Genomic DNA, 25303 nt, shown 5'->3' on the forward strand with positions numbered 1-25303 from the left:
AACATTATTCTATCATCATCCAGATCAGGTGAGCCTGTCGTCCCAGTCTGCATATAATGCCATCCATTTGTATCCGTAGGACTGACACCAGCGTCATTCATAGTAGCGGTACCAAGAAGAGAAGGAGAAGACATCATGGGGGAGGAGGAGGTTGCGGAGGAGGAGGAGGTTAGTCTGTCTACCTTCTGTTCAATACCATGGGATTGACTTGCAAAGTATGTTTTAAATATTCCTTTCCCATACCAAGTCTAATCTAAAGGATGATTAAGAATGTAAAGCTGTCCGTCGTCCATGAAAAGTCATTTGGTGATGTCACTATTGATCAATCCACACCCAAGTTATCATAGAGGCCATTATCGAACACATAAGAACGCAGCCAGAAAGAAGCGACATGACAAGATATACACAAGCATGACGTCTTGATGTACAGTTTGGTATCCCCTCGTGCCAGAGATATTGACTAGATCAACACAGCCTTCGACACTATCTTCACCTACCTCACCCTACATACACCTTGACTCAATCTCTCTTCGCCCTTCCCTATGTTTACTTCCACTCCGCATTTTCATATGTTCACGTCGATCATGAGAAGCAGTATCAGTATGTTCTCATCTTTAAAGAATCTCACTGAGAGCAAGATCAGTAAGTCTAGTCCATCACATTGGATAAGCGAGCTGCACCGATTACTAATGTTCTCTAGATGGAGGCACTTATCCACTAAGAAGAACCAACCGGTTTAAGGTGGAAGGAAGAGGTCCTATGAGACTTCGAGGTGGATGTGCTTCTTCCAAAGGAGTGAGTACAGTACCAATTATACCACAGCATCTGGCATAGGAGCCTGTATTTACGGTTGATGGCACTTGTCATGCGACAGAGCGAGTAAGTGAAAGTAAGTGTCTGCGTATGGGATCGCATGATAGGTGGAGAAGCGAGCTGAACCTTCCTTGCCCACACGAAATCCGTGGCTCTACCAAGGAAAAGAAGGAGAACAAGAAATCTAAAGATACAGGAGGCTCAAGTGGGTGTGGATGTGGTGGGTGTGGGGGCTGTGGTGGATAGAAGACATATCCACAGTCTCACACGGGTGTTAGCTGTCGTTAGTTAGATTGTACTTAGACACTCATCACTCGTTAGTGTACACGATCATGCCTTCGAACGTCACCTACATGTATGTTATTCAGTCGAGGAAGAGAGAAGACAGGTTTAATTTCTCGCCCAAGCTGAATCCGAACGAGATTGACTGGATCTGAAATATCGATCAAAAGCAAGGTGAGAGAAAGAAAAAAGAAACCACGCGAGAATATACAAACACGACAGACATGATTATCTTATCTTACCTTGTCAAATTGCGTAATCAGCCAATATTCCAAGGGAAAATACCCCATTTGCCACTAACCAAGTACACTCAAAAGTACTCCAACTGCACTCACACTCGTTCCCTTTGTTCATCCTTTCTCTTCTCATTCATACTATACGCACATTCACGCATTATGCATTCTTGAGTGGCATGACGATGGCCACGAAAGTGCAGGTGCGAGATCATGCTGTCCCAACTTCTCTTGGGTCCACATCTATGAATATGTTAATTCGCCTATTGTTATCAATTCCCAATGCATACCCATACAGTTGCCCCCAGCCAATAGACCCGCAATCCTTCGAAGAAAAGCACGATCTTTCTATTGACCTTGTCTTTTCTAGAGATATGTCAGAACTGCATCGCCTTGAGTGGGACTGGGGGAGTACAGCTTGAGGTGAGTTGTATGTCAGATACGCACACCAGAAACCAATAAGATAATACCAAGAGATTATGTAGTATGTAGTATAAGTATATGGATACAACCACAATCGATCGGATGATATCAAGCATTCCATTTACACGGTCTTCGTCGCTCACATCACAACATCGTGACCTTAACACTCCAGTGTCGATTAGATCAGAATTCAGGTCACCGAAGGCTGTTCGAAACCTACAGTCCGTCTTCTACCCCCCCCCTAAAAGGTACGTAGTCAAGCGATCGAGCACATTGGAAGATGAATCCAGGACTCTCAACGGGGCAGATACACCAGAAAGGCTAGTCGAAAGATCATATTCATCCCTTCAGAATGAAGCTCTAGCAATCGACTATGTCAGTATCCATACTACATTCCTTGTTCCAAAGGTCATCACCACTAGTGCCACACCAAGGCTAGATGTGCATTAGAGACATGTACAACAGACTATAAGCAGGTCAAGATCGTGTTTGAATGGAGGATAGAGTGGAACCGACGTCCTGGTTCTGTGATTGGTCATAGCGAGTATGATGGGAAAAGGGTATGAGATCGAAGTATCCAAGTGACTTCCTCAAAAGGAGTTGCGAATCTCAGTCAAGTGGTAATCCCAAGATGTCATGAAAGAAGCCATCACTTACGTCTAGGTATTGAGTTATAACAATCTCCTAACCAGCCAAACCAATCCTACTAATCCCAAAACCGTAGTTTGACCCAAAAACCTCATCTGTTGGAACCCAGCGCAATTCAGTTCCGGCACTTGGCGATGTTGACGCAGAAGAAGAAGCAGAAGGGGACGCAGCAGCAGAAGATTGTCCGATAGAAATCGTAGCAGAGGTAGTAGAGCTGAGTGATTTGGATGTAGTAACGACTACAGAAGAGTGAACACAACCTTTGTTTCCAGCACTGGCACCGCAAGTAACATTTCTTGGTGGACTACTCCAAAGAGCTTCAGCTTTTTCAGCTACAACGTAACATCCGAAAATGTGGGGTGAGCTAGCTTCGGTAGTGAGGGCTAGTGAAGAGCCGAGTTTCCCACATACGTAGCTGGCGCATGCTCGATCGTTGAAGCAGCAGTAATCGAGGGAAGGGTCGGGAGGGGAACATCCATCTGGGGAAGAACAGGACCAGTTGACTGACATGGTGTGTGATGGATCGAAAGCGCCTGGGTATGAGATCACTTGAGTGGATTATAGGATGTGTCAGAGGAGGGAACCGAATAGAAGATATTTGCTTCGAGTGGAAAATATCTCTTGTATGCTGAATGACCGGTAGGCTTTTATATCCATTTGGATAGAGACGGATAACAGAGCTGGTAAACTTGCGATGTTCTGTTGGTTGATCTTGTTGCCTCACCAAAATTTCGAGAAAAGTCAGATTTAGATTATTGATTAGCGCTTGGATGACCTCTTGGCATTGTTCCTGTCGCTTGCTTGAGATGGACTCCGACAGATACATCCGCTAGGTGACTTCACACCACTTTTGACATGATCTTTTTGAGCAGTGTGTCCGTCACTCGATCGCTTGCGCAAGCTGGGTGACGGCGGATTCAGGGTACTGTTTCAGACCTCGGCAAATCATTCTGATGTGCATGGTTTTGCTGAAAGTCCGCTTCATCATCAGCATCCGCACAAATAAGCTCACTAACTTCCTTTGGTAGCTCGACGGCGATTGAGGTGACAAACTATTTTGTGACCAGTGCCGGCCGTTCTTGGTGAAACGGGGCAAAGCAGGGGTTAGACGGGCAGTTCGTTCTCTTCCCTGCAGTAAGTCGGTGATCCGAGGTGTGACCGGTGTATTCTATGAAGTCAAAAATGGTACGTCTCCATTCATTATATGCATTATGAATATTATCATGATCTAAGCGTAACAAATCGTGAACATTGTTCGTTACCTTACAATAATTATACAAACCGAACTTGATCTATCCCCATAGCTCTCCTGGCAGTGATGATTGCCACTAGCTCTTTGATGAACTCCTCTAAAATCACACAATTGTCCAATATCACATTCAAGCTAATTTTCTTCGGTCCCTCCTGCGTCTTTGCTTGTGAATCTTCCTCTACATCATCTGATATCTCCCGATGTAGCGTATCTTGTGCGAAAGACGCATCTTCACTTTCTAAAGCTGTTAAAGAATTAGCATTCGACCAAAGTCCACTATTTATCGTCGGCTCTGAGTTTGAGGTCTCCAATTGTAGATCCACATCCGTCTGCTCATAGTGCGCCCTGAAAGGAGAAGGATTCATCATATCCAGCTCATCGACTCTAATGGGCTTGGCGAGTCTTCCACTTCCTTCTACAGGTCCGGGCGACTTGTTAGGCGTTCGAAGTAGACTACCTAATGTCGGTGTCAATCCGGATGACGAAGATCGATTAGGCGTACTTGCTGGAGTTTTCTTTTTAGGAGTCAAGAAAGACTTGATGCCACCTACTAAACCAGCTGCTGAGGGTCTTTTCTTTTTCTCGGGTTTAGGAGTCTCGGGAAGACCGAAAGAAGAAGGTTCCACCTCCAACATAAGGTTCATAGCTTCATCAAGATGATCAGCGAATAGAAGACCTTGTCTCCTCTCTGCTAAAAGTCTGTCGAACGATTCGATGCTAGATCGGTAGGACGAGATGGTCTTGATAATCTCTCGCAAGATCTGATAAATTGCTGGAAGAGGTACCGAAGATCTGATATTGAAAGGATCCGAATCACCACCATATCGAGATCGTTCGATGCCGAGGTCCGATTCGTCATCTGAATCTGTACCGAAATCGGATAAAGAATCTTGAGGCTGTTTAGATCTACTTTTCCATGGATCTGTTTCTGGATTTACGTCGTATAGTAACCAGCCAGCTAATGATCTATGAGGACAAAGAGCTATGGCACTGATCACACCGGTCATAGCCACGTTTTCATCTGGAGTATTGGCGAGAAAATTGCTGAATGTCCTTAAAATGTTCTTGATGAGAGGGTCCGAGGGGTTCAATCGATGTTGTATTGGTTCTTCTGTCATATCTAAATGTAGAATGGTCTTTTCCATTTCACCTAAGAAAGTTGTGGGTATCTGGACAGATCGGAAGCATGGATCCGCTTCTATAATGGCAGTCATATCTGTTAGATAGACGGCATATCCAGCAGCCATCTCAGCGGAAGACAATGATGGATCCAAGCGAGTGACTAAAGAGCTATACAACTCCACTTCCTGCAGGTGAACGTCTGTAGAATTGACAGGATGTGGTAAAAAGCTGTGGAGAGTGTCGAGTTCGAATGGAATTGGTCGTTTGGCCAGTGCAGTCGCAGTCGGATCCCGAATCACGGAAAGCAGACCTTTGACTGCCTGCCGACAATGATCACCTAGCAATGTATGGAGCAGACGTAAGGCAGCAGTTGAAGAAGTAGGTTCCGACGAGTGAAGATTATCGAGAATGAGATCCTTGAGGGTAAATCGACCTTCGTCCGCGAAATAGTCTGCGGTATATACAGGCTGATCAATGAATCCCATAGCACCGGTCTTTCGTTTATTCTTCTTCCTATCTTGAGCAGAGTGACCCGGTTCCAATGATCCAGTGTCCATGAGGAAAGAGATCAATCGATTTAACAAGGGTCCTTCATCAAGATTCGAAAACAAGACATCAAGGTATGTGAGGACAGCCACCGAACTTCCATCGTGGTTCGAACACTCTAATACCGTAGGGTACAACACATTATCCAGGAAAGACGACTGGATAGCGTCAAGCGTGGCTTCTGATATAGCACTTCCTAGCATGTGAGTGGTCGATATCTCATGTGAATCCTGATCGCTATGAGGTTGCCGTATGATGGAAGTACACCGATATATGATATCTTGCAAGAAACCGAACAACTTGAGAATGAGATCCAGCTGATCCTGGACTTCCTGATCTGTTGAAGAAGGTATCTCCCTATCAGGCACATCGACCCCAGCACCAAGATACATCCCACCCGTACCCGAAGCTGAACCGCCTGATTCCCTCTCTTGTTCCGCCAATTCCGCTAAAGATGGTACATGTAATTTCGAGGGTAGCAGCGAATATATAGCTCCTAAGCCAGCAGCCATGACTTCCGCAAAATCACCATCCAGTATAAATTCACCTAAAGCATCTCTAGCATCTTGTAAAGGGTCGGAACCGTCCTTGTCCGACGGGTTTGGACTTCCACTGACTATTTCGCTAGGTGGGAGAAAAGCTATGTCGAATAGGAATAATAGACCGGCACGAGCTGGATCACCGATCTGACCTTCTCGATGGACGAAACGAAGTAAGTACGAAAACAAGAGGAATTCGAAATGATGAGTGGCAGCTGTTTTGCTGGATGGCCCGGATATACCTGTGTGAGCGGAGGGTGCAGGGGACAAGGCTCTTTCGAGAGGTGTCGGGACGCGAGAGAGATGAGGCTGCAGCCAGCCTTTATCGTGGAAGTAGATGAGGAGTAAGGGAGGGCTGAAATTATATCATCCTGACAAGTAAGATTATAACAGCATCACAACAGTTGTCCCAGAGCGTTGGACTCACTAAGCTACCATCCTAGAAGCCAGAGTACACATCAACCCTACCAAATCCTCTTCTATATCATCATTACTGCCCCTTCTCTCCATTTCAGGACTCATCCCAGCGGCGCCAAGAATTCTAGCTCCTCCATCTACCTTCTCTTCGGGTTCTTCATCTACACATGATCTCAGTAATCGTCTGAGAGGGCGATGGACAGCGTTGTGTACCAAGAATCGTTCCGACAGGGATACGATTAGATTGTTTATTGCTCGAAGTACCTCAGCTATACAAATGTTCCACTTCAGCTCCAGCTAATGGGGAAGTGGGATTGAATGTTGATAAAGTGATTTACCTTTGATTCCATGAGGTCTGTCGGGGTCACAGAGTCGTTCAAGTTGAGCTAAGAGGTCGTTTTTGAGGAAGTATTCTAGACATGCTCCTGTTGTACTATATCATGGACATTCTGGTGTCAGCTATACATCGAGATTAAGGTATAGAGAGCAGCTCACTCTTCGTCCGTCCTGTTGCTCTCATAGACTAAAGCATCTACTATATGTCTAAGCTGATTGGGCACTTGAGTTGATGATATTCCTCTGTGACATCAGACGTCTGTCAGTATGATCATGTCAAAGGAATGATTAATTCATAGGTACTATACATACCGTACTATCTGCCTCTCATCTGGATATTCTAGCGTTTCCTATTCCAGTCTAGCCATGAGCGTCTACATCCCATCTGTGTGATGCAAAGTACCCACCTTGATACCTTGCCAGGCTATATCAAACTCGCCAAAATCATCCGGCTGTTTGACCGCTTTAGCCTCTTTGGGGGGCTGTAATAGTCGAGTGAAGAAATTTGATACTTCCATTCTGGCCTTCAAGGCCGAAGTAGAAGAGTGTAGCTATACGCTTTGTCGTCTATTGTGTATAATCAAAGTATAAATCTATAGACGATGTGATGATGGGATGTGGGTGCACAAGCCAAAAGTCAACGACAATGACAATGACAATAGCCGAAACGAAGGACATCATCAACGCGTTTTGTTTTCTTGGTTCATGATCTATCCCTCTAATTATTACTATGATACAACCATGATGGACACCCCAAATGCCCTAGTATGCTCTCAGCAGCGACGACAAGAGGATTACATGACTGACCAGGAAGATCGATACCCATATACATCACCACTGGAAACTGTCACATCCCTCTTCTCTTCCTCCTCTTCGGCATCCTCCTCGTCAAACACCAAATCCTCCATCAACGATTGGATACCTAAAGATCCCATTGTAGTAGGCATAGTCTCAGCGGCAGGAGCGACATGCCTTACACTAGGCTCGATAGCGGGATATAGGAGGTATTGGAGGAGGATACGGAATGCGAATAGTGTGACTACGGGGATGTTGGATCGGAGGACTTGGATAAGAGGTATCGTGACTAGGTGAGCTACATGGGTGTCAAAGAACGTTAGAATCTAGCTAACTGGTAGCTTGTCTGAAAATAGTGTAGGCGATGGTGGTGAGCTGTCTTACTCTTGTATTGCTCTCAGCATATGATTCGAAAAGGTAGCTCATATAACGTTGATATAATTGCAGATAATTTACGATTATATCATACACCCGGACCTTTCTTCAGATATCCTTTCAAGATCCGCTCTATTCCCAGTACCACTAAAGGTGAGCGTATTCATCTATCGCCTCCGCCTGATCTTGATAATGTGCTGAAACGACTGTGTATTGCAGAACTGAAAGACGAAACGATCCATATTCGAATAGCAGGGGTGGACGCACCCGAGAACGCCCATTTCGGACAACCCGCTCAGCCTCATGCTAAAGAATCGCTGGAGTGGTTGAGAGGCACCATACTGGGCAAGAGGATGAGGTGTCAGCTACTAGCCAAGGACCAGTATAATAGGATCGTAGGTCTTAGTCTCGACAGATCTCCTTAATCATCGTTAGAGAGTCAGAAGAATTTTCTCAAAGATCCACTTGTCACATAGGTCGCCGTCCCATATATAAATCGCCTCTTATGGTTCGATAAACCCCTACCCCTCCTGATGCTAAAAGAAGGTATGGCAGTAGTGTATGAAGCTGGTGGAGCAGAGTATGGACCGTGGGGAATAGATAAAATGAAATCGATCGAAGCGAAGGCAAGGTAAGTTCTGTCCTATCATTTCTATACTGTGATTCAAGCTATCTTAGAAGCAGGCTAATACATTGTATATTGTATATACAAAATCTCACTAGATCATCGAAAAAGGGTCTATGGTCATTGAAGAAATTCGAACATCCTAGCGACTTCAAAGCTCGTATGAAGAGACCTGACGAAGTCAGAGTACCATCGACGAGTAACGCAAAATCGAGGAGTCTATTGGGGAGGATATGGGGATGGATTAGCGGTTGATGGGTGCCAAATGAGACTACTCCCGCATTTTCTTCTATCAGGTCAAGCTCGACCTGAAGAATACTCAATCCATCAAACGCTATTCATCATCATCTAGTGTATTGGCATCTAAACTTGATATCTCTCTGCCGATTCTTGACATGATCATATGAAATGTATTTCATACAAAGTATTATCTCACAAGGAAATCAATCCCACCTTCTTTCTGTCTTGCGTTCTTCTTCTGAGTATTCTCATAACCTATGTACAAGCCACAATGAAACCTATGAACATATACAAAACCATTAAGACATCAAATACGTACGACGGAAACGGAGAAATAGAATTCAGAAACATAAATCAAAGGCAGAGTCAGTCAAAAGAAATCTTAGAAATCTCTATGTATGGTTTTACCCATCACGAATCCATAATTCATCGTCTAGGCCAAGCCGAGCCTTGGTATTATCAATTTCCCAGCCCAGCATAAGGGTTGACCTGACTATATTGAGCGAACCCAAATCCTGCTCCTGCGCCTGCTCCCGCTCCTCCTCCATGTTGAGAAGCTATTCCTGCTCCCAATACAGATGATTTACCAGACATGGATCCATTATTCGATGATCCATTCTGCCAACTATCATACATGTATTGCGGATGATGAGCGGGATATACACTCGAATGAGGCATCATCCCTCCTTGTCCTGGTGCTTGATGGAAGCCTGTCGGAGCAGGTACTTGGCTGTAGCTGTCAGAGCCCAGTCTGAGATATGGTCTGTAGGCCTAACCGAGTTGCGGTGGCGGTGCGAAAGGGTTAATCAATCCTTGTACTTGACTATGCGAAATCGGAACGTATTCGTTTCTGGGCGGTTGATAGTCTTCTCATTGGTTGGTACAGCATGAGCGCGGATTTGTGAGGTTGATTTTGGGATTTTCGCCCCTCCCATATCTTGAGATTCTGCGAATACAGGGGTATGATCGTGATCAACTTCCTCTTTCTCCAACTTCTCAGCTTCCTCAACCAATTTTCCAAGATCAGGTTTGAAAAGAGGTACAGCAGGAGTTTCTAAGAGCGATACAGTAGTTCTGTAAGGAGATTGAAAAGCATCGATCGATTGGTTGACTTGTTAACCTGCAATTGCATGGTACGAGAACGACAATCCCGAAGCGACTTCCATTACAGTCGCGGCAGTTGATCCATCTTCGTCTTCTTCCTCGCCCGAAATGCTGGATGATGGTGATGTTGAAGAAGAAGTGTCTAAAGCCACTCCCACACTTTCAGCAATATAATTGAGCATATCTGCAAATTCGTTGAGTCGATTTTCGGTGTTCTCTACTTTTTTGTTGGTAGTGGAGTCTTCCACAGGTTTGTAGAGAGCTAGCTCTCCATCGGTATGCAGTGCTTTGGCGAGATCGAGGAGCTTGAGGCCAACTGAAGTTGCTGGACTGACCGATTCAGCTTGCATGATTCGTAATAATCGAGTTGAGGAGGTCGTATTGCCAGACGAAGAGATAAGGTCTTCCAGATAACCTCGAGAAGTGATTGTTTCGATAGGAAGGTCGGAAGAGTGTTGGATACCGCTTGGTCTGAGTCAACAAGATCAGCAACAGGTGGAAGAGCTGGGAAATCCTTGGCAGGGGCCGGCGGGAGGTCCTTCCCATTAGGCAAAGCTGGAATGAGTGGATGGGTCGACCGGCGTCTCAGATCGAGATTCGAGTGTTTTCTTCGAGCTTGAATCCAAATCTACCGGTGGAATTCTCGATTAAATCGTGGTGTTGATTGGAGCCAGCAGTCTTGACGTCTTCTCGTTGAATAAGACCATGTTCGGCCAAGAGATCGTCCTTGACTCCAGCTGATGACAACTTGAATACATGCTCGTCTTTCTGTTCCAATCTCGAAGACGGTTAGTCGAAGAGATCACATACATACTTAGACACTGAGCCCCAAGTGGGTGACGGGTCATTGTCCTTAGGAAGCGGAGGCACCGTTTCAGCTTTAACGGATTCGCGGGATGACCAAACCTGGATTTGAATGCGGTTCGAAAGCAGACCTTTTCTATAACATTCCCATCCTCCGTGACCATCCCACAAGGCAGTAATGAATATCTCATATAATAAGTCTGTATGGATCTTGTCGTTCAGAACCAATCATCGATTCTTCTGAGCAGAATCTCCTCCTATATAACTACCCAACATGGTTCGAGGTATATCAATAGTAAACAGCTCGGAGAATACCCACATTGTACTTGATTCTAATTTGATTCGGTACCGCCATCGAAACAGGTCCATAGTCCCTCATATGCGGATCAAGCACAATATCCATGATCCCCCACTTCTTGAAGACTTGTATCCCTCTCACAACGCCTTCATCAATCATCACGCTGTCCACATCGTTGAGCGGAGAGAGGGATGACCGTGAGAATGCATTTGGACCAGTCATTGAAAGGAGTTTGGCCACTATTCGGACGGACTTGGAGCAGAAGAAGATCCTTCGAGCAACTCGGATCGCAGCTTGAAGGGCTTGAGCCTCGTTTTGATCCTCCAAGAAGTCGGTCAATTGTCCTCTTCGGTCTCTGATGGGAAATCTTTTTTGCGGAAGGTAAGGAGAAGGACCAGGTGTCTGAGGTCTTGAAGGTTGAGACATGTTGGAGAGAGTACTGTGGATTAGAGGATGAGATTTATGCGGATGATATGAGAAGAGCGATTTGCGTCTGATCAGATCTCTGAACGGACGAGCATGAGAATGTGATTAGGCAGAAGGTAAGATCAGAAAATGAAATTCAAGTTGATTGAATAATGCAGATATCTCGTTTGGTCGGTGGCGGTTGACGTTGATGCTCATCACGTGACCTCTATTCTACCCTGATCTCCGTTCCTGGACCGAGATTGAGTTGAGGCTGAGACTGACACCCCTCCCTATCATACCACTTCCGTCATCTCATCATCGCTCATCTCATCACCTTCATACATCTTCCTTTCATACATCTATGCCCCTCTCATACATACGTATAATCAACTTACAAACATCATGCGAATCACCTCCCTCGCTCTACTCCCTCTCCTCGCTACAGCTGCCTCGGCAAACTTGGCGGCCGATGCTCTCGGCTGGGCAGGTGAACTCGTATCAGGAGGTGGCAAAGTATTCACCACCGTCAAGGCTGGGGACGTAAGGACTATGGATAGTTGGAGTTATGTTGATTGTGGTGGGTCAGGCTCATCTGACGCTCACCCAGATGATTTGTGTGACGAGAACTAACTGATGTATCTTCTTCCTTGTCTGCTGTATCTGCCTTCCTTATCATGTTGCCCGATACCTTATCGCACGTGATCTACCTCCTCGCATCACTGGTTGATCGAATGGACAGGCCTCGCAACTGATGCAGTGTAAGCTCAATCGAACTCATGCTCTCCTGGCATTGCAAGCTTACTCTGCCGCTCTCATAGCCAACTCAAATCTATCCACGTTACTCCCGATCCACCTGTACCAGGAAAGAATCTCACTGTGGAAGTTGAAGCAGATGTGATCGAACCAATCAAGGTGAGATACGACTTATCTAAACTTTACAGTCACTTTCCTAGGATAATGACCCATACTGTCTTTATAGGAAGGTGCATATGCCGATGTTACTGTTAAGCTCGGTTTGATCAAGTTGTTGCAAAAGCAATTTGACGTTTGTGAGGAAGCGTGAGTTGTCTGTCTCTTTTCCTTTCATTTCGGATGACAACCATTCGACAACTATCTTCAACTTGTCATACAAGCAATCAATCACCAATGATCTACATCCACAGAGATCAGACAAGCTAATCGAATGATACTCATTACAGTCGAAATGCCAACGCAACTGTTCAATGCCCAGTCTCACCAGGTCCATACAAGGTTAAACAAACCGTTGAATTACCCAAAGAGATTCCAAAGGGTACGTATCCTATATTTGACATGACACTATATAATCTTAGGTTCCATTCAGCTAGCTTAGCTCCAGTATGAATTTAGACAAAATGAGCTGACTGTGCACTCATTTCTTTTAGCTAAATTCTCAGTCCAAGTTAGAGGTTATACCGATGAAGATGAAGATATGGTCTGTCTCGATCTTTTCGTTGATTTCGTAAGTCCTTAGCTTTCACCTGCACTTTCTTGTCAAAGCTGATGTCAACTTTCACTACAACTAGATGAAAAGACCGGGTGGTGGGAACTAAATCATCTGGAATCGATACGGTCCCGGTCTGATTCCCAATCAATCATCGATGATAGAGAGCTAGAAAGTCAGTCAGAGAGGAAGTACGAGAAGTAGTAGTCATAGTTTGAGTGCATCCCAGTCTATATGTAATATGCCTTTCCTTAAAGATTGTCAGTATTGTTCGGTCTCGATATGAAATGTAATTAAATTCAAATATATAAGTTCAGCCAAGCATGCAACAGTGGATAATGACTCATGAATAGACAGACATGAGTCAAGCTTTTGAAATGGATTGATTGTACAAGTTCATGAAATTCATCAAGCCATTAAAATATAGAATAATATATCAGAGTCATAATCATATCTTTCATCTCAACTTCATTTCCAAAGCGTATCATATCATATCATAACCTACCATATCGTATCGTATCGTGAAATTCCATCGTGTATGACCTCCCTTCTTCTTAAATCATATCCTGATGTTTTATAATCATATCCAGCCAACACTGACTGAAACAAAATCTGACCCAACCAACCTCACCTCTTTCAGATCACGTTGGTCCATCTATTGCTTTTTTCTAATAGAAGCAACCCCAATTCCAGTGGAGCTATCAACGTCGAACCTCATCTCTTGTAGTTTTGATCGGTCCATCTTCAATCTGATCAAAGAAGGAAGAAGCAATTCCAGACTACCGATACTTTGACGTCCAGTCAAAATGTTAAAATACAAGAAGGAGGGAGGAGATCGATCCATACACCTTTCAATGGTTTGAAAAAGGCGAAGAAGGTAAACCAGTACTACCGATCTGACTTAGAGGGAATAGGTCCAATCATCTTGTCCAGAGATGAAGAAAGTCTTTTCGAAAGACTACCTATTCCATTGGTATGAAATTCGAGTTCGAGTTGAGTTGATCGATTAGGTTGATTGTTGGACGGTGTTGTTGACGGTGATGACTCGGCAAGCGAGAGATATACTGTGTATCCACATATGACGGGGAAGGTGGTATGGGTGTGTGAGAGAGAGGCAAACAATACAAAGACAACAAGCAGAGGAGAGATCGGAAGAAACTACTTCAAGAATAAGAGAAATCAAGCCAGAAAGAAGAAAATGCGAGAATATAACGAGAAGAGGAAACGAGACAACGAGTACAGAATGGTCAAAAAAGAATGTATACATATAGGCAATGAATGAGAAAGAGGTAAGGTATCGCTCGAGAGGATGATTAGAGGTCCATTTACCTTTCGTTTCTGATGGGCGAGAAACGGTAAAAGCAACCATCAAGGCTACCGTCTAAGTATCATCTCTCTGATATCAGAGGAAACCACAAAGATCCATCTTCCTTTTCCCTCAGGGAAGGGTAAGAAGGGAGAAGCAACTCATTCTATTCCAGTAGAATCAAGCTATCTTCGTTTTGGGAATGTATAACAGGTAGGTTGTAAAGAAGGTTGAATGTGGAGAAAGAACGAGAATCAAAAGAGGGTGACGATGTTTACAAGTAACGTAAAACTAGTTGAGGAAGTGTTTATACGTTTTTAACAATGACAAGACGAGCTGGCTAGAAATAACTACATGCCAGAGAAACAAGTATCACACAATCGGGACGAGATCAAGCAGACAGAAGGAAGAAAGCAGAATAATCGATCAGAGCAAGAGAACAGAAAAGAGAACCAGTCAGAAAAGAGAGAAGAGATTAGAGCCAATCAATCAAGAAAGGGAAAAAAAGAAATTCGAGAATCGTGTGTTATCGTGGCAAGGGGCCGAGCGCGGACTACGCGAGAGATCGTTCGATTCGTATTACAAGTCGTTCGATTCGTTACACTCGTTACAAGACACATAAAATAGGTCTATATGCAGGGCATATGTATCGTTATGTTCGTTTCGTAAGTGGCACGTGAAGAAACCAATCCAAGCATGTCAAGTCGGGTTATTATTCTAGGAGTATATATACATCGTTGTGATGAGAGTGATGTCGAGCGAGAGATGGAACAGCAGAACAAGGCAGATTCGAGAGCGATCGATGCGTGTTATATACATGTTGAAAGTTCTATTGACATTCGTGGAAATTGGCAGAATAGCATCAGTTGACCGATATATTGGAATACATTTTTCTCTATCAGCACCTGATTGCCACTTTGTAAAAGCACTGACGAGCTTACCTTAGGTATTGACATGGGAGGATCGCTCGCAAGAGTATCTCAAAATTGAATGGGGAGGGTATGTTGATTTATTGGGGTCTGTTGCCTTGAGAACCGGACCCAGGGCTGTTGGAAGCAGTTCGTTGTCTCAAGACAATATCATTGTGAAGGATTCTACCGTCGTTTGTCAGTATTATTTCAACCTGTTGACATTTGAGGGTGAATACTCACTCTCGAAGCTTGGTACATTCTCTATTGGCATCTTCGAGTTGACCGAGCAAATATCGGTTGGCAGCTTCGATCGATTGAATGTGCGCGACGGCTACAATGCATAGTCGAAAAAATTAGTAATGTGCAACAGTGATCCCGCAGGTAAGATTCGAGTCGTACTCACATCGATCAAGTAAGCTGACTTTGGACGCTCTTTGGTTAGAAGGTGGCAAAGCTTCTTTGAGTCTTTTGAAACCTTCACGAAGTTCATCACGTCGACGCTAAGCAGATGTATCAGCTATTGTTGCAGAATTAATGATGGCCCTCAACGGCACTCAGCAAGAAGCTTCGCGCACCGCCGACGAGCTCACCTGCTCGCTTTCGATACGGGCTTTTCGAACATCCTCCCGCTTGGATGAGACTGGTACTCTGTCCTCGTTGTTACTGGTGATACATACGGTTAAGTCAGCTTCATGATTCTCGAAACATGCAATGATGTCCATGACGGGGTAGCGAAGACCCTCGAGAGTGGTCAGTGACCACTGGTGGTATGTGTGAAAAGGGATGATGATGTGATATCGATGATGTTGATGGTGGAACTCACTTAGAACCAGCCGAAAGCCCTAGACCACCACCACCTCCAGTATTACCTTCATCTTCTATATCGCTTATCTCATCTTCTTCCTGTTTGATGATTTTCTTAGTATTCGTTCGAGCCTGTCTAGGACGGGTGATGGGTCTACCTTTCGCTGGAGGACTGGTCTGTTGGGGATGAAGTTGAGTAGGTACAGGGAAGCCAGCTACCATCGATAATCCCGGACCGGATGGTGAGACATTGGCAAGATTTGATACACTAGTCAAGGGTGTGCCGTATGTCAAAGGGAGTTGATACATGTATGGATGACTTGGTGAGTTATCCGATAGTTGAGATCCTACGATACTATGTGGGCTGACCAATGATGGACTGACGGAAGTCGGTGCTCCGAAAGAGAGTCGATGGGAGACTGACGAGCCATGAGGTGACGAGGAGAGAGCTGGCGAGCGTGGAGGAGAACGAGGATTCCTGGCGAAGTCTCCAGTAGCTATCAGATTGGTATAGCGTCAGCTCATTCTACATAACTGAGGGATTCGCTTACCACTTGATCTATATGGGTGGAAGAAGGTAGGATGATGGGCGATATTGGTGGAACCGTGGCTTGTGCTTGGTGCTGATATCGATTCGTAGGTCATGGCGTATGGTGGATAAGGATATGAGCCCGAGGTGATCTCGGTGCTGGCCTGTGGTTGAGAGAAGATGGCATGAGGATCGGTCATTGTCAAAGGTGATAATGAGAAGTGATGATTTTCGATTTGATGGTTATTTACTGTGGAACGAGAACAGACAAATCAGCCTGAATCAAAGTGCAGACAAAACATAGTGTATGACGGTTGGGACTCACTATCGTTACCTCCCATATTCTCCTCACGACCCTGAGGATGATCCTCATGGTTGATATGTTGTTGTTCGGTAGTGGGAGGTTCAGGGGACCTTCGACCATCCGGACTGGCAATATAGTATTCCATATTGCTCGAATCTGGGTTCATAACTGTGTAGAGTGTCGTAGTTAGCCATGCGGTATGTAGAAAGAGAGAGAGGTCTCACCACTCACATGAGAAAGAAGAGTCAAAGAGGTCGTCGGATAGAGTAGTGTCGAAAGAGTTATCTTGGAACTCGATAGTACGGTCTTGAGCGGTAGAACTGAATGGAGTACTGTTGCTCATTACACAAGTTGACATGGATGTGGTATTCCTATTCAACTCGAAGATGAGTAAATCAGTATAGTAATAGATAGTTTATAAAAATATAAGAGAGTACGATAATAAAATGGGAAAACGGACGAGTGTAAAAGAATGAATGGAATTCGGGCGTGTATCATATCCTTCAATTGTCATTTGGATGAGTAAGAATTGATCATTTTCTGATTTCATTCTCATTTTCTTTGGGGAAAGATTTTGTTGATATCAAACGTGACGTATGGTCGGTGATGATCAGGCACAATAAGATAAGGATGAGACATGAGAAGAGGGGGCAGTGGACTTACAATGGGATGATCGACGTGAATGATTTGCGAATGATACGATTGACGATTGAAAATCAATTTTTGACGAGGTGGTGAAAGGTTATAGATCCCTTTATCCCGTTTGTGAGTTGGTTGATTGGCAGGTGAAGTGAAAAATTTTATCCCGACGATGATCGTGTGGAATCCGAATGAGTCTTCTGGTTATTATTGTTGTTACAAGCTAGAGATATTTCCAACAAAGAACAATTACAATAAGGAAATTGAAAGAGAAAAATGGAAATAGAATTGCGGAGACGATAAGAAAAGTGAGAAAGAGCAATAAATACCAGAGTTGAAACTGACTGATTGATTGAGCGGAAGCGGAACGGAAAGAAAGAGATCCTAGCGATTTAGATACCGATACCAAGAGGAAGAATAGAATAGCAATTGAAGTCAGTCAATGATATGAGAACGAACAATGAGAGAAATCGGAACTGGAACAGTGGCAAAACAATGAGACAAGCTTTGTTATTGGGTTTTGTGATGATGATAATGATGAAGAGAAAGAGAAAGAGGAAGGGAAAAGGGAAGAAATCGGAAAACTCAATTATATTAGCTTGATGTTCAGATGAGACGAAACAATTGACAAGGAACTGAGTCATCTTTTGCTCAAGTGGGGAATAAGCTAGCTTATGCCGTAGCTTATTGATCATTGATCAAGTTAAATCAGAGATAGTACCCTTAAAGTCGTGTCTTGATGGGATGATGGTGATGTGTGTTTGCTGTGTATTATCCCTTAAATATCCTCTTTTACCATTTCTTCGGTTCAGCATCATCTGTTACACGATGGTTACTTCCGTTTCCGCCCCAACAGAAACAACTTTGGCGAAGTTTGGGTGGTCTTGTTGTATTGCTTTTGGCGAAGTGATTGGATCCATGAATTTCGTAGGATATGATATCCGTTTTAAGCCCAAATCAAGGGTTGTCAGAACGTCTTTTGTTGCTGACACAATGATCATCAACGTCATTTTGCTATGAAAGATCAAGTTTTAGCTCAATCGGTAAATACCATCCTTGTGTGTCGATGTGAATTAGTAAAGGGTCTGGATTCAGATTGGACTGAGGAGGTGTTCCGATTCATGAGGGACAGGTAAGAGGGATCAACAGTAGTCAGGTTTTATCAAAGAGAAAACACGACTTTTTTTTGTTGTTTGTTCGGGCTTTTCTTTCTTTTCATCATTTTTACTTCCATCTCTTTCATTGTTGTTTTTGTTGTTTACCCCACTTGATCGACTGGATGTTATTTGCCCAGAAAGGGTATTTTGGATGATGGAGCGAGAACGATCGATTAATCTACGCCCCTCTCTGTCCATTCTTCTGCTCAATGTGAGATCCGTGATCTTTAGCCACAATAAGCTTCGATCCGGCCCGAAACAACGATACTCGTACTTCCCAAGCCATTATTGGTAGAGGCGTCTTATTCTTCTAGTCCAGTGAATGCAATGCAGAGTCACATCGGATCGTCGTCAAGCAAATAGACAATAAGGTCGAAGCCTTTGAGGGTTGAAAAGTCGTGTTTTTGAAAGTCGACAATAAGAACCACGAGGTACAGCTTGAACTGACCAAAAAGGATGAATAAAGTTTATCATATCATCGGCTTATTGTAGTTCGCTCTGAATTTCGGGACATTGAATCATGTTGTATGCTACCCCGTAGGATTAGCTGCTTTTTCTTACTCACCTTGTATCAATTTTAGAAAACAACAAGTTAAGACATGATTGATGGAGTGATGATGGGAAAATGCTACGATTGTCAGACTTACGAAAGAGGATTGTTTCTCTTAGATTATTTTGATGGTGTAAAGAGTTTTTGATTGTATTCGAGCTGTGGATGCAATGTTCTCTTTGTTTCGATCAAACGATGGATCCGTGCGATGAATATCACTGAAAAAAGAAGAAAAGGATCCGAGCGTGTACGCGTCACGGCGACTGTCTGTCTCTCCTGAGACTGAATGTAACATAAATAGATAAATTGTTGAAGTTGTTTGAGCAGGTTTGATCTTGTGCAGCACGAGAAGGCGATGATAGATAGAAATATAGAACCAGCTCCTGATTTGATCTCTTCATTCGAACGACGCTCGAGCAGTTCATCGAGACTTCCAAAAGTAGTTGGCGATGTCACGTGATAGCGAAGGCGACAACCCTCAGTCACTCCAATATCTCTACAATTCAACGTAGAACGCGGTGCATGCAAGAGGGGGACAGATACATGTACATGTATTCCACAAGGAGAGATCATTGAGTAACATGTATCAGTTGATTCATTCAGAAAGATTTTATGCAGACCATGAGTGCGATTCAGGTTGAATCGTTAATTCACTTATGAGCAGAAGCGGAACCAAACAAATCATACGCGCTAAGATCTTGAAGAATCCTATGTCCTTCGTCCGACTAAACGGCGATGCACGGGTCTGTGCTATGCTAAGTACATATCTCAATGTCGAGGGACATCGAACATTCCCAACACCACCTAGTCAGTGCAGTGTAGAGCTGTGAATCACTTGAGCAGGTACATAGATGAAGCTCGATGAAACTCATTACCTCTCATCCCTTCTTTCGACCCGTCCTAGCTATCTTATTCCTAGTCTTGACGATCCATATATTGAAGATGCAATGGTTAAGCAAATCCAAAGGCAAAGGCGGGGTGGACCAAAAGCCCTTCCCTGGTGGATATGAGGGTAGTGGTGTCAAACCAAGATTGGCTATTGCTCATTTCATGGTATGTCTTCCTCCGCATCTCTTCATTTTTAGGTTATACTGATGAATGTATATTGTCTGTCATATAGCTTGGAAATACTTATCCTTTCACCGAAGATGACTGGATGAAGACCTTAGATCTGGCAGAGGACACCTCCTTGTAGGCTGAGTTTTGTTCGACTACATGGCAATACAAGGCTGATGCGGTGCACATTACAGAGATGCCCTAGCATTGAACTTGGGTCCAGAGGAATGGCAACTCACCCAAGCATCCACGGCATACCGTCTTCTCTCTTCCTCATCCACCTCACCCAAACTCAAATTGTGTCTCTCATTAGATCTGATGGTATTACCTAAAGATCCGAAATTGATCATAACCAAGGTAATACAGATTATCCAATTTGGTCGATCGGCACAGCTCAGATGGGATGATAAGATCTTATTGAGTACGTTCGGCGGACAGGATCTGGGTGATGATGGGTGGAGAGAGGTCATTGGTGGAGTGGAAAGTATATTGGGAGAAAAGGTGAGCCCACTTCCAGCAACCATCCAAGATGTTCTTTCGCTCACACCAATTCTCGGTGGATGATAGGTCTTCTTCATACCTTCATTCTTCCTTCCTCCTGAGGAGATACTAGCGAAAAATTATGTGGATGGGGCGTTTCATTGGAACGGTGCTTGGTAGGTCATCTCATATCGTACTTCTCTCCACACCAATTCTAGTCTCGTGAAGCTAATGATTTTGCTTGCTCGAACTTGACGATCAGGCCAATGAACAACCATACAACTAATTTGGAGTCGGACAAACCATTCCTGGAACACGTCAGTCTACCGGACCAGTGCCCCTGCCATCGATTGCTGATGGGAATTATGGTGTATTAGGAAAAACCATATATGGCTGCTGTATCACCTTTGTTCTTCACTCATTATGGTACAGAGGGAGATTGGGCATTCAATAAGTGATTATCTGTTTAGAATGTACATATTGATACCTTCTTGAGTTCAGCTGACGGGTGTTTCGAATATTTTGTAGAAACTGGATATGTAAGCTACCTTTACTCTATACCCCTTCTCGTGGAGACTAAACTCAACGATGTTTGGCACCGAACAGATCGATCCGATGATTTACTATTACCATCACGACTTTCACAGCTCCTCTCTTTACCTCCCGATCAATCACCGCAATTCATCGAAATTATCTCATGGAACGATTTTGGCGAGTCGCATTATATTGGACCTGTATTGGGTGCTCAACCTGGTTCTGAGAGATGGACGGAGGGAATGGATCATGAGGGATTTAGAGTCATGATCAAGTACTTCATCCATAAGTGGAAGAACCAAATACATCGTGGTCCAGATAAGAATCTACCTTTCGGCAAAGGAGAAGAAGAGAAGGAACGCGGGAAATTGGTAGTATGGTACAGGACTCAGAGTAGGGATATGCAAACTGCACAGGACAGGGTTGGTAAGCCTGATCATTCCGAATGGGTAAGTTATACATTCACCATAATCCAAAATTGAGCTTCTAGAGGCGGTGCATGTTTACTGATTGTAGATATAATTGTCTCAATGTAGGCCCAAGACCTCTTGAATTTCTTTATCCTCCTTCCCACCTCCCAATATTCCCCAAAAGATACATTCACTTTACATATTCAGAACCGTGGTCATTCCCATCGACCTCTCCCTTTGGAAGTCGGTACGGTCAACCTCATACCCATTCCATTCTATACTGGACAAGTATCATTCCAAGTGATGAAATATGGTAAACAAGTGATTATCGAGGGTAAAGGGATGGATATTAGCCAGGAAGGGGAAGGAGGCAAAGGGTGGAATTATAACATGTGGAGTGGTGTTTTTGATGCTGTCTAAAATGACTGTAGTGGGCTCAAAAAGATACAGATGGTACTCTTGATGACATACGAAGTAGACAATACGATATGTTTCGTGAGGCATCTTTCACTGTAAGGTATAAAACATGTGGTATAACATCTCTTGAAATAAAATAGAACAGATACATCTATGAATGTCCCCTTGTACAAATGGTATCAAAATCCAAATTACAACCCTTACAAGCAAAGTAAAGAAATGAAATCGCAAAATAAATGGTTAACACACGAGAGATCAGTCATCGGAAAAAAAGAACCCAGAAGAAAGGTATCGAATTCGTACAAAAGAGCGAATGATGTTTGAGCTAAACGGAAGAAGTACTGAGCACTGAGTGTACGTAGAACTTATTCGTTCTACCTGAAGGGGTTCTCCAGACTGTCGTAATTGTCCCTAGTATCTCTCAACTCATCCCGAGAGTATGAAGTTGTCGTTGAACTATGTATGCCTCCTCCACTTATATCACCCAATAGATCAATATCATCCTCCCGGTATTTATTTCCCCAGGGGTTAGGCATTGGTTTCTTCTCTCCAATCCTGTTCAGACTACCATTACCTTGACTGTATGCTTGTTGAGCACCAAATTGAGAGGTCGATCCGGTATATGGCGACGACCCAGATCCAGACGAGTATGAATGGGTGGAAGAAGAGGATGGTTGAGGCGAATGATATTCCGGTTCGAAAGGGTTACGATTGACGTTGCCTACTTTGCCACTATTGGATGGAGGAAGAGGAGGTAGAGTTTTGGATGAATAGGAAGGGTGTTTCTTATGTTTTGATGAAGACGATAGAGACGATGTTTGATGTGAGTTGTCGTAGTTTTGATGGTAAGCTGATCTTGAAGGTCGAGAGTAAGATCTTTCATCCTATCAATGAAAATGAAATCATCAGTATGACATATTGATCTGTATTTCCATATTAAACAAACACACCTCATCATCATCGTTCAATCTCCCATAACCTCCTGCACTTGATGTCAGACCAGCCATCTCAACTTCGTTGTTCTCGTTCCGAGCGGTATCTGGGAGTTCCACTAGGACAGTTTTACCTTGACCTTCCCATTCGACCGTTAACACGTTCTGTAGTCGATTTGTCGCCTAGACACATTCGACTATCGTCAGTCTCTCATCACCTTCTGACTTGACTTGATGGTATACTCACATCGGAAGGCAAGAACGAGGTAAGTTTTTTCTTGAATCCCATCATCTCTATTGTCCTTCTACGTGTTTTTAGTGTTGTTTGAATCGAGTATTCGACCTAGTTGGATATACAATATGCCGTTCTTCGTGTCAGTATGGCGAATAACGGAGTGAAGATCTATAGGTATCTGACAGAGGATATCGCTATTGATATTATACTGTGTTGTATGTTTCAAGGAATGTTGGATGCACGTTGAGAAAGACAGATCTGACGATTGCATTATTACCCATTCCAAAACCAAGCGATCTTCCCCTTCCTCGTCCCTCGTCGTTCCCTTGTTCGCATCACCATCTACAATGAGATGAAAAGTGGCGTCCTCCGCTGAGACATCCCACTTGAAGACGCGAGACATCCCATAAGATCACTCTGTAATGATCACCTCAAGGAGTAACAGCCGAGGTTACTTACTTACTTCATGGATCTGTATTTAGATGGGTGCGTCAAATAAACACTCGGTCAAGTGGAGGTGGATCACTCAATGACGTTGGATGTATAAAACCCATCGTCGTATTGGGTGAATATCACAAGGGGAAATCAATGTCGAACAGTTCATCAATCATGTCTTTTCTCAATATCAGTACAAAGCGAATTGCGAGCTTATCAACTAGACGATTCAGTACAAGCTCACCGTGAGCGAATATCAGATGATCATATGTCTAAGCAGCCGCCGATATGCTGACACATCTTATGTTGTAGTCACAACATGAAAGTCATTCCTATCCAAGCACGATCCGATAATTGGATGTACCTCCTTATCGATTCGTCCAAGCAGGCTGCCGTGGTCGATCCATACGATGCTAGCAAGATATCCAACGCGGCTAAAGAGTATGGTGTAGAAGTGACGAGTTTGATCACTACTCATCATCATAATGATCATTCCGGTGGGAATTCGAAATTCGTAAGTGTACCCCTTGGGGAGGAGGGGGCTACGGTGTGATGTAGGAGGAGAACGCATGATGATGCTTTGTAGAGAGGGCTGTGGTGAGAGGGTGATCACATGGTTCGATGAATGTTGTGTGCTAATTATATGATAATAGCTCTCCCTTCATCCTGGCCTCAAAGCCTATGCAGGATCAAATCAGAGTCCAGGAACGAATGTAATTGTCAAAGAGGGGGATTCATTCAAGATAGGACAGGATATCAACGTCAAGTGAGCTGTGTAATCTACGATTCTTCTCCATGGGCACCAGCTGATATCATGTTTTCCTTCAGATGCTATCATACACCTTGTCATACTCAGGATTCGATCTGTTTCTATGTGGAGGATAAGAAGACTGGTGAGAAAGGTATATTCACCGGGTGAGCTGGATGATTACTCCTCACTCCATCAATAGCTAATGTGAGTCTCGTGTCAAAGCGATACACTGTTCTTGGCTGGATGTGGACGATTTTTCGAAGGTGAGTGATATACTATCAATCGGACATCATTTCATTGTGGAGCTGATATGGCTGTGGATCAGGTACCCCCGAAGAGATGCATGCTGCACTGACCAAACTATCCAAATTACCTGACGATACATTAGTATTCAACGGTCATGAGTATACCAAAGGAAGCGCAAAGTTTGGATTGACCGTCGAACCTGATAATGAAGCTTTGAAAGGGTAAGCGAACATCCATAACCCCAATGTGACTTGTGACTTATGCTGATATCTGTTGATTGGAATAGATTGTTGAAGAAGGCTGAGAACGATAATTGTACCACTGGTAAATCGACTATCGGAGATGAGAAGGGATGGAATGTATTTATGAGACTTGATAGACCTGAAGCACAGTGAGTCCTTGTGATATATTCTGTCCGAGTCACTCATTGCTGGCCTGCTATGTACGTGCTGATGTGAACATATTCATGTGCTTATAGGAAAGCTACGGGTGAATCTGATCCGGTGAAGATAATGGGTAAATTGAGAGAGATGAAGAATGCCATGTGAATTGGTAGGGGTGCAAGGTTGTAGCGATGAGGTCAATTGTAGATTGTAGCATGCATGATTGTGAAGTCAGACCTATTGTATATTTCCTTCATCGACTTGCTTGGTGTCTTCCTCATCACATCAGTACGACCGTTTGGTTGTTAGATAAATCTTGTTACCGCAAACACCCATCGGTTATTTCCGTCGGAAAAATAGCAATGACAAGTGGAACGATGATCCAAGACCAAGATTCAAGATAACCGAATGAATGAGCTCGTACCATCTTGATCATGATCTCTGCATCGTCACACTAACATCAGCCTATACGGTCTCACTCCATTTTACATCTTCATATCGT

At 43.8% G+C, this 25303-nt stretch overlaps 10 protein-coding genes across 10 annotated transcripts; 4 read left to right on the forward strand and 6 right to left on the reverse strand.

Annotated features, from left to right (window-relative positions):
- Window positions 1-2435: 2435 nt before the first annotated feature.
- Window positions 2436-2909, reverse strand: V865_002980 (uncharacterized protein; the record flags this gene model as incomplete). The annotated part of the gene is made up of 1 exon (XM_066226779.1): window positions 2436-2909. The coding sequence occupies one exon, from the start codon at window positions 2907-2909 to the stop codon at window positions 2436-2438; it is 474 nt and encodes a 157-aa protein (XP_066082876.1).
- Window positions 2910-3671: 762 nt separating this feature from the next.
- Window positions 3672-7129, reverse strand: V865_002981 (uncharacterized protein; the record flags this gene model as incomplete). The annotated part of the gene is made up of 6 exons (XM_066226780.1): window positions 3672-6213; window positions 6286-6544; window positions 6614-6708; window positions 6771-6854; window positions 6924-6961; window positions 7019-7129. The coding sequence occupies 6 exons, from the start codon at window positions 7127-7129 to the stop codon at window positions 3672-3674; spliced, it is 3129 nt and encodes a 1042-aa protein (XP_066082877.1).
- A 226-nt stretch (window positions 7130-7355) lies between these two features.
- Window positions 7356-8661, forward strand: V865_002982 (uncharacterized protein; the record flags this gene model as incomplete). The annotated part of the gene is made up of 6 exons (XM_066226781.1): window positions 7356-7699; window positions 7763-7776; window positions 7854-7934; window positions 8001-8176; window positions 8258-8412; window positions 8505-8661. 6 exons carry the CDS (start codon window positions 7356-7358, stop codon window positions 8659-8661), a joined length of 927 nt encoding a protein of 308 aa, XP_066082878.1.
- A 444-nt stretch (window positions 8662-9105) lies between these two features.
- On the reverse strand, window positions 9106-10100 carry V865_002983 (uncharacterized protein; the record flags this gene model as incomplete). Its single annotated transcript, XM_066226782.1, has 3 exons — window positions 9106-9382; window positions 9466-9720; window positions 9784-10100. 3 exons carry the CDS (start codon window positions 10098-10100, stop codon window positions 9106-9108), a joined length of 849 nt encoding a protein of 282 aa, XP_066082879.1.
- A 235-nt stretch (window positions 10101-10335) lies between these two features.
- On the reverse strand, window positions 10336-11278 carry V865_002984 (uncharacterized protein; the record flags this gene model as incomplete). Its single annotated transcript, XM_066226783.1, has 3 exons — window positions 10336-10518; window positions 10561-10656; window positions 10874-11278. The coding sequence occupies 3 exons, from the start codon at window positions 11276-11278 to the stop codon at window positions 10336-10338; spliced, it is 684 nt and encodes a 227-aa protein (XP_066082880.1).
- A 384-nt stretch (window positions 11279-11662) lies between these two features.
- On the forward strand, window positions 11663-12831 carry V865_002985 (phosphatidylglycerol/phosphatidylinositol transfer protein; the record flags this gene model as incomplete). The annotated part of the gene is made up of 7 exons (XM_066226784.1): window positions 11663-11837; window positions 12000-12018; window positions 12079-12172; window positions 12240-12319; window positions 12460-12551; window positions 12664-12740; window positions 12805-12831. The coding sequence occupies 7 exons, from the start codon at window positions 11663-11665 to the stop codon at window positions 12829-12831; spliced, it is 564 nt and encodes a 187-aa protein (XP_066082881.1).
- Window positions 12832-15037: 2206 nt separating this feature from the next.
- V865_002986 (uncharacterized protein) lies at window positions 15038-16934 on the reverse strand (the record flags this gene model as incomplete). Its single annotated transcript, XM_066226785.1, has 8 exons — window positions 15038-15122; window positions 15180-15270; window positions 15343-15439; window positions 15530-15602; window positions 15763-16240; window positions 16295-16522; window positions 16598-16744; window positions 16808-16934. The coding sequence occupies 8 exons, from the start codon at window positions 16932-16934 to the stop codon at window positions 15038-15040; spliced, it is 1326 nt and encodes a 441-aa protein (XP_066082882.1).
- Window positions 16935-19864: 2930 nt separating this feature from the next.
- Window positions 19865-21822, forward strand: V865_002987 (uncharacterized protein; the record flags this gene model as incomplete). Its single annotated transcript, XM_066226786.1, has 9 exons — window positions 19865-19975; window positions 20043-20113; window positions 20173-20479; window positions 20546-20634; window positions 20721-20775; window positions 20836-20912; window positions 20987-20997; window positions 21065-21441; window positions 21529-21822. The coding sequence occupies 9 exons, from the start codon at window positions 19865-19867 to the stop codon at window positions 21820-21822; spliced, it is 1392 nt and encodes a 463-aa protein (XP_066082883.1).
- A 371-nt stretch (window positions 21823-22193) lies between these two features.
- V865_002988 (uncharacterized protein) lies at window positions 22194-23043 on the reverse strand (the record flags this gene model as incomplete). Its single annotated transcript, XM_066226787.1, has 3 exons — window positions 22194-22703; window positions 22770-22934; window positions 22999-23043. 3 exons carry the CDS (start codon window positions 23041-23043, stop codon window positions 22194-22196), a joined length of 720 nt encoding a protein of 239 aa, XP_066082884.1.
- Window positions 23044-23740: 697 nt separating this feature from the next.
- On the forward strand, window positions 23741-24966 carry V865_002989 (hydroxyacylglutathione hydrolase; the record flags this gene model as incomplete). Its single annotated transcript, XM_066226788.1, has 7 exons — window positions 23741-23935; window positions 24075-24187; window positions 24250-24336; window positions 24395-24435; window positions 24498-24639; window positions 24705-24809; window positions 24897-24966. The coding sequence occupies 7 exons, from the start codon at window positions 23741-23743 to the stop codon at window positions 24964-24966; spliced, it is 753 nt and encodes a 250-aa protein (XP_066082885.1).
- Between the last annotated feature and the right edge of the window lie 337 nt (window positions 24967-25303).

The sequence above is a fragment of the Kwoniella europaea genome, chromosome 1, assembly GCF_036810445.1.
Source record: "Kwoniella europaea PYCC6329 chromosome 1, complete sequence".
Lineage (NCBI taxonomy): Eukaryota > Fungi > Basidiomycota > Tremellomycetes > Tremellales > Cryptococcaceae > Kwoniella > Kwoniella europaea.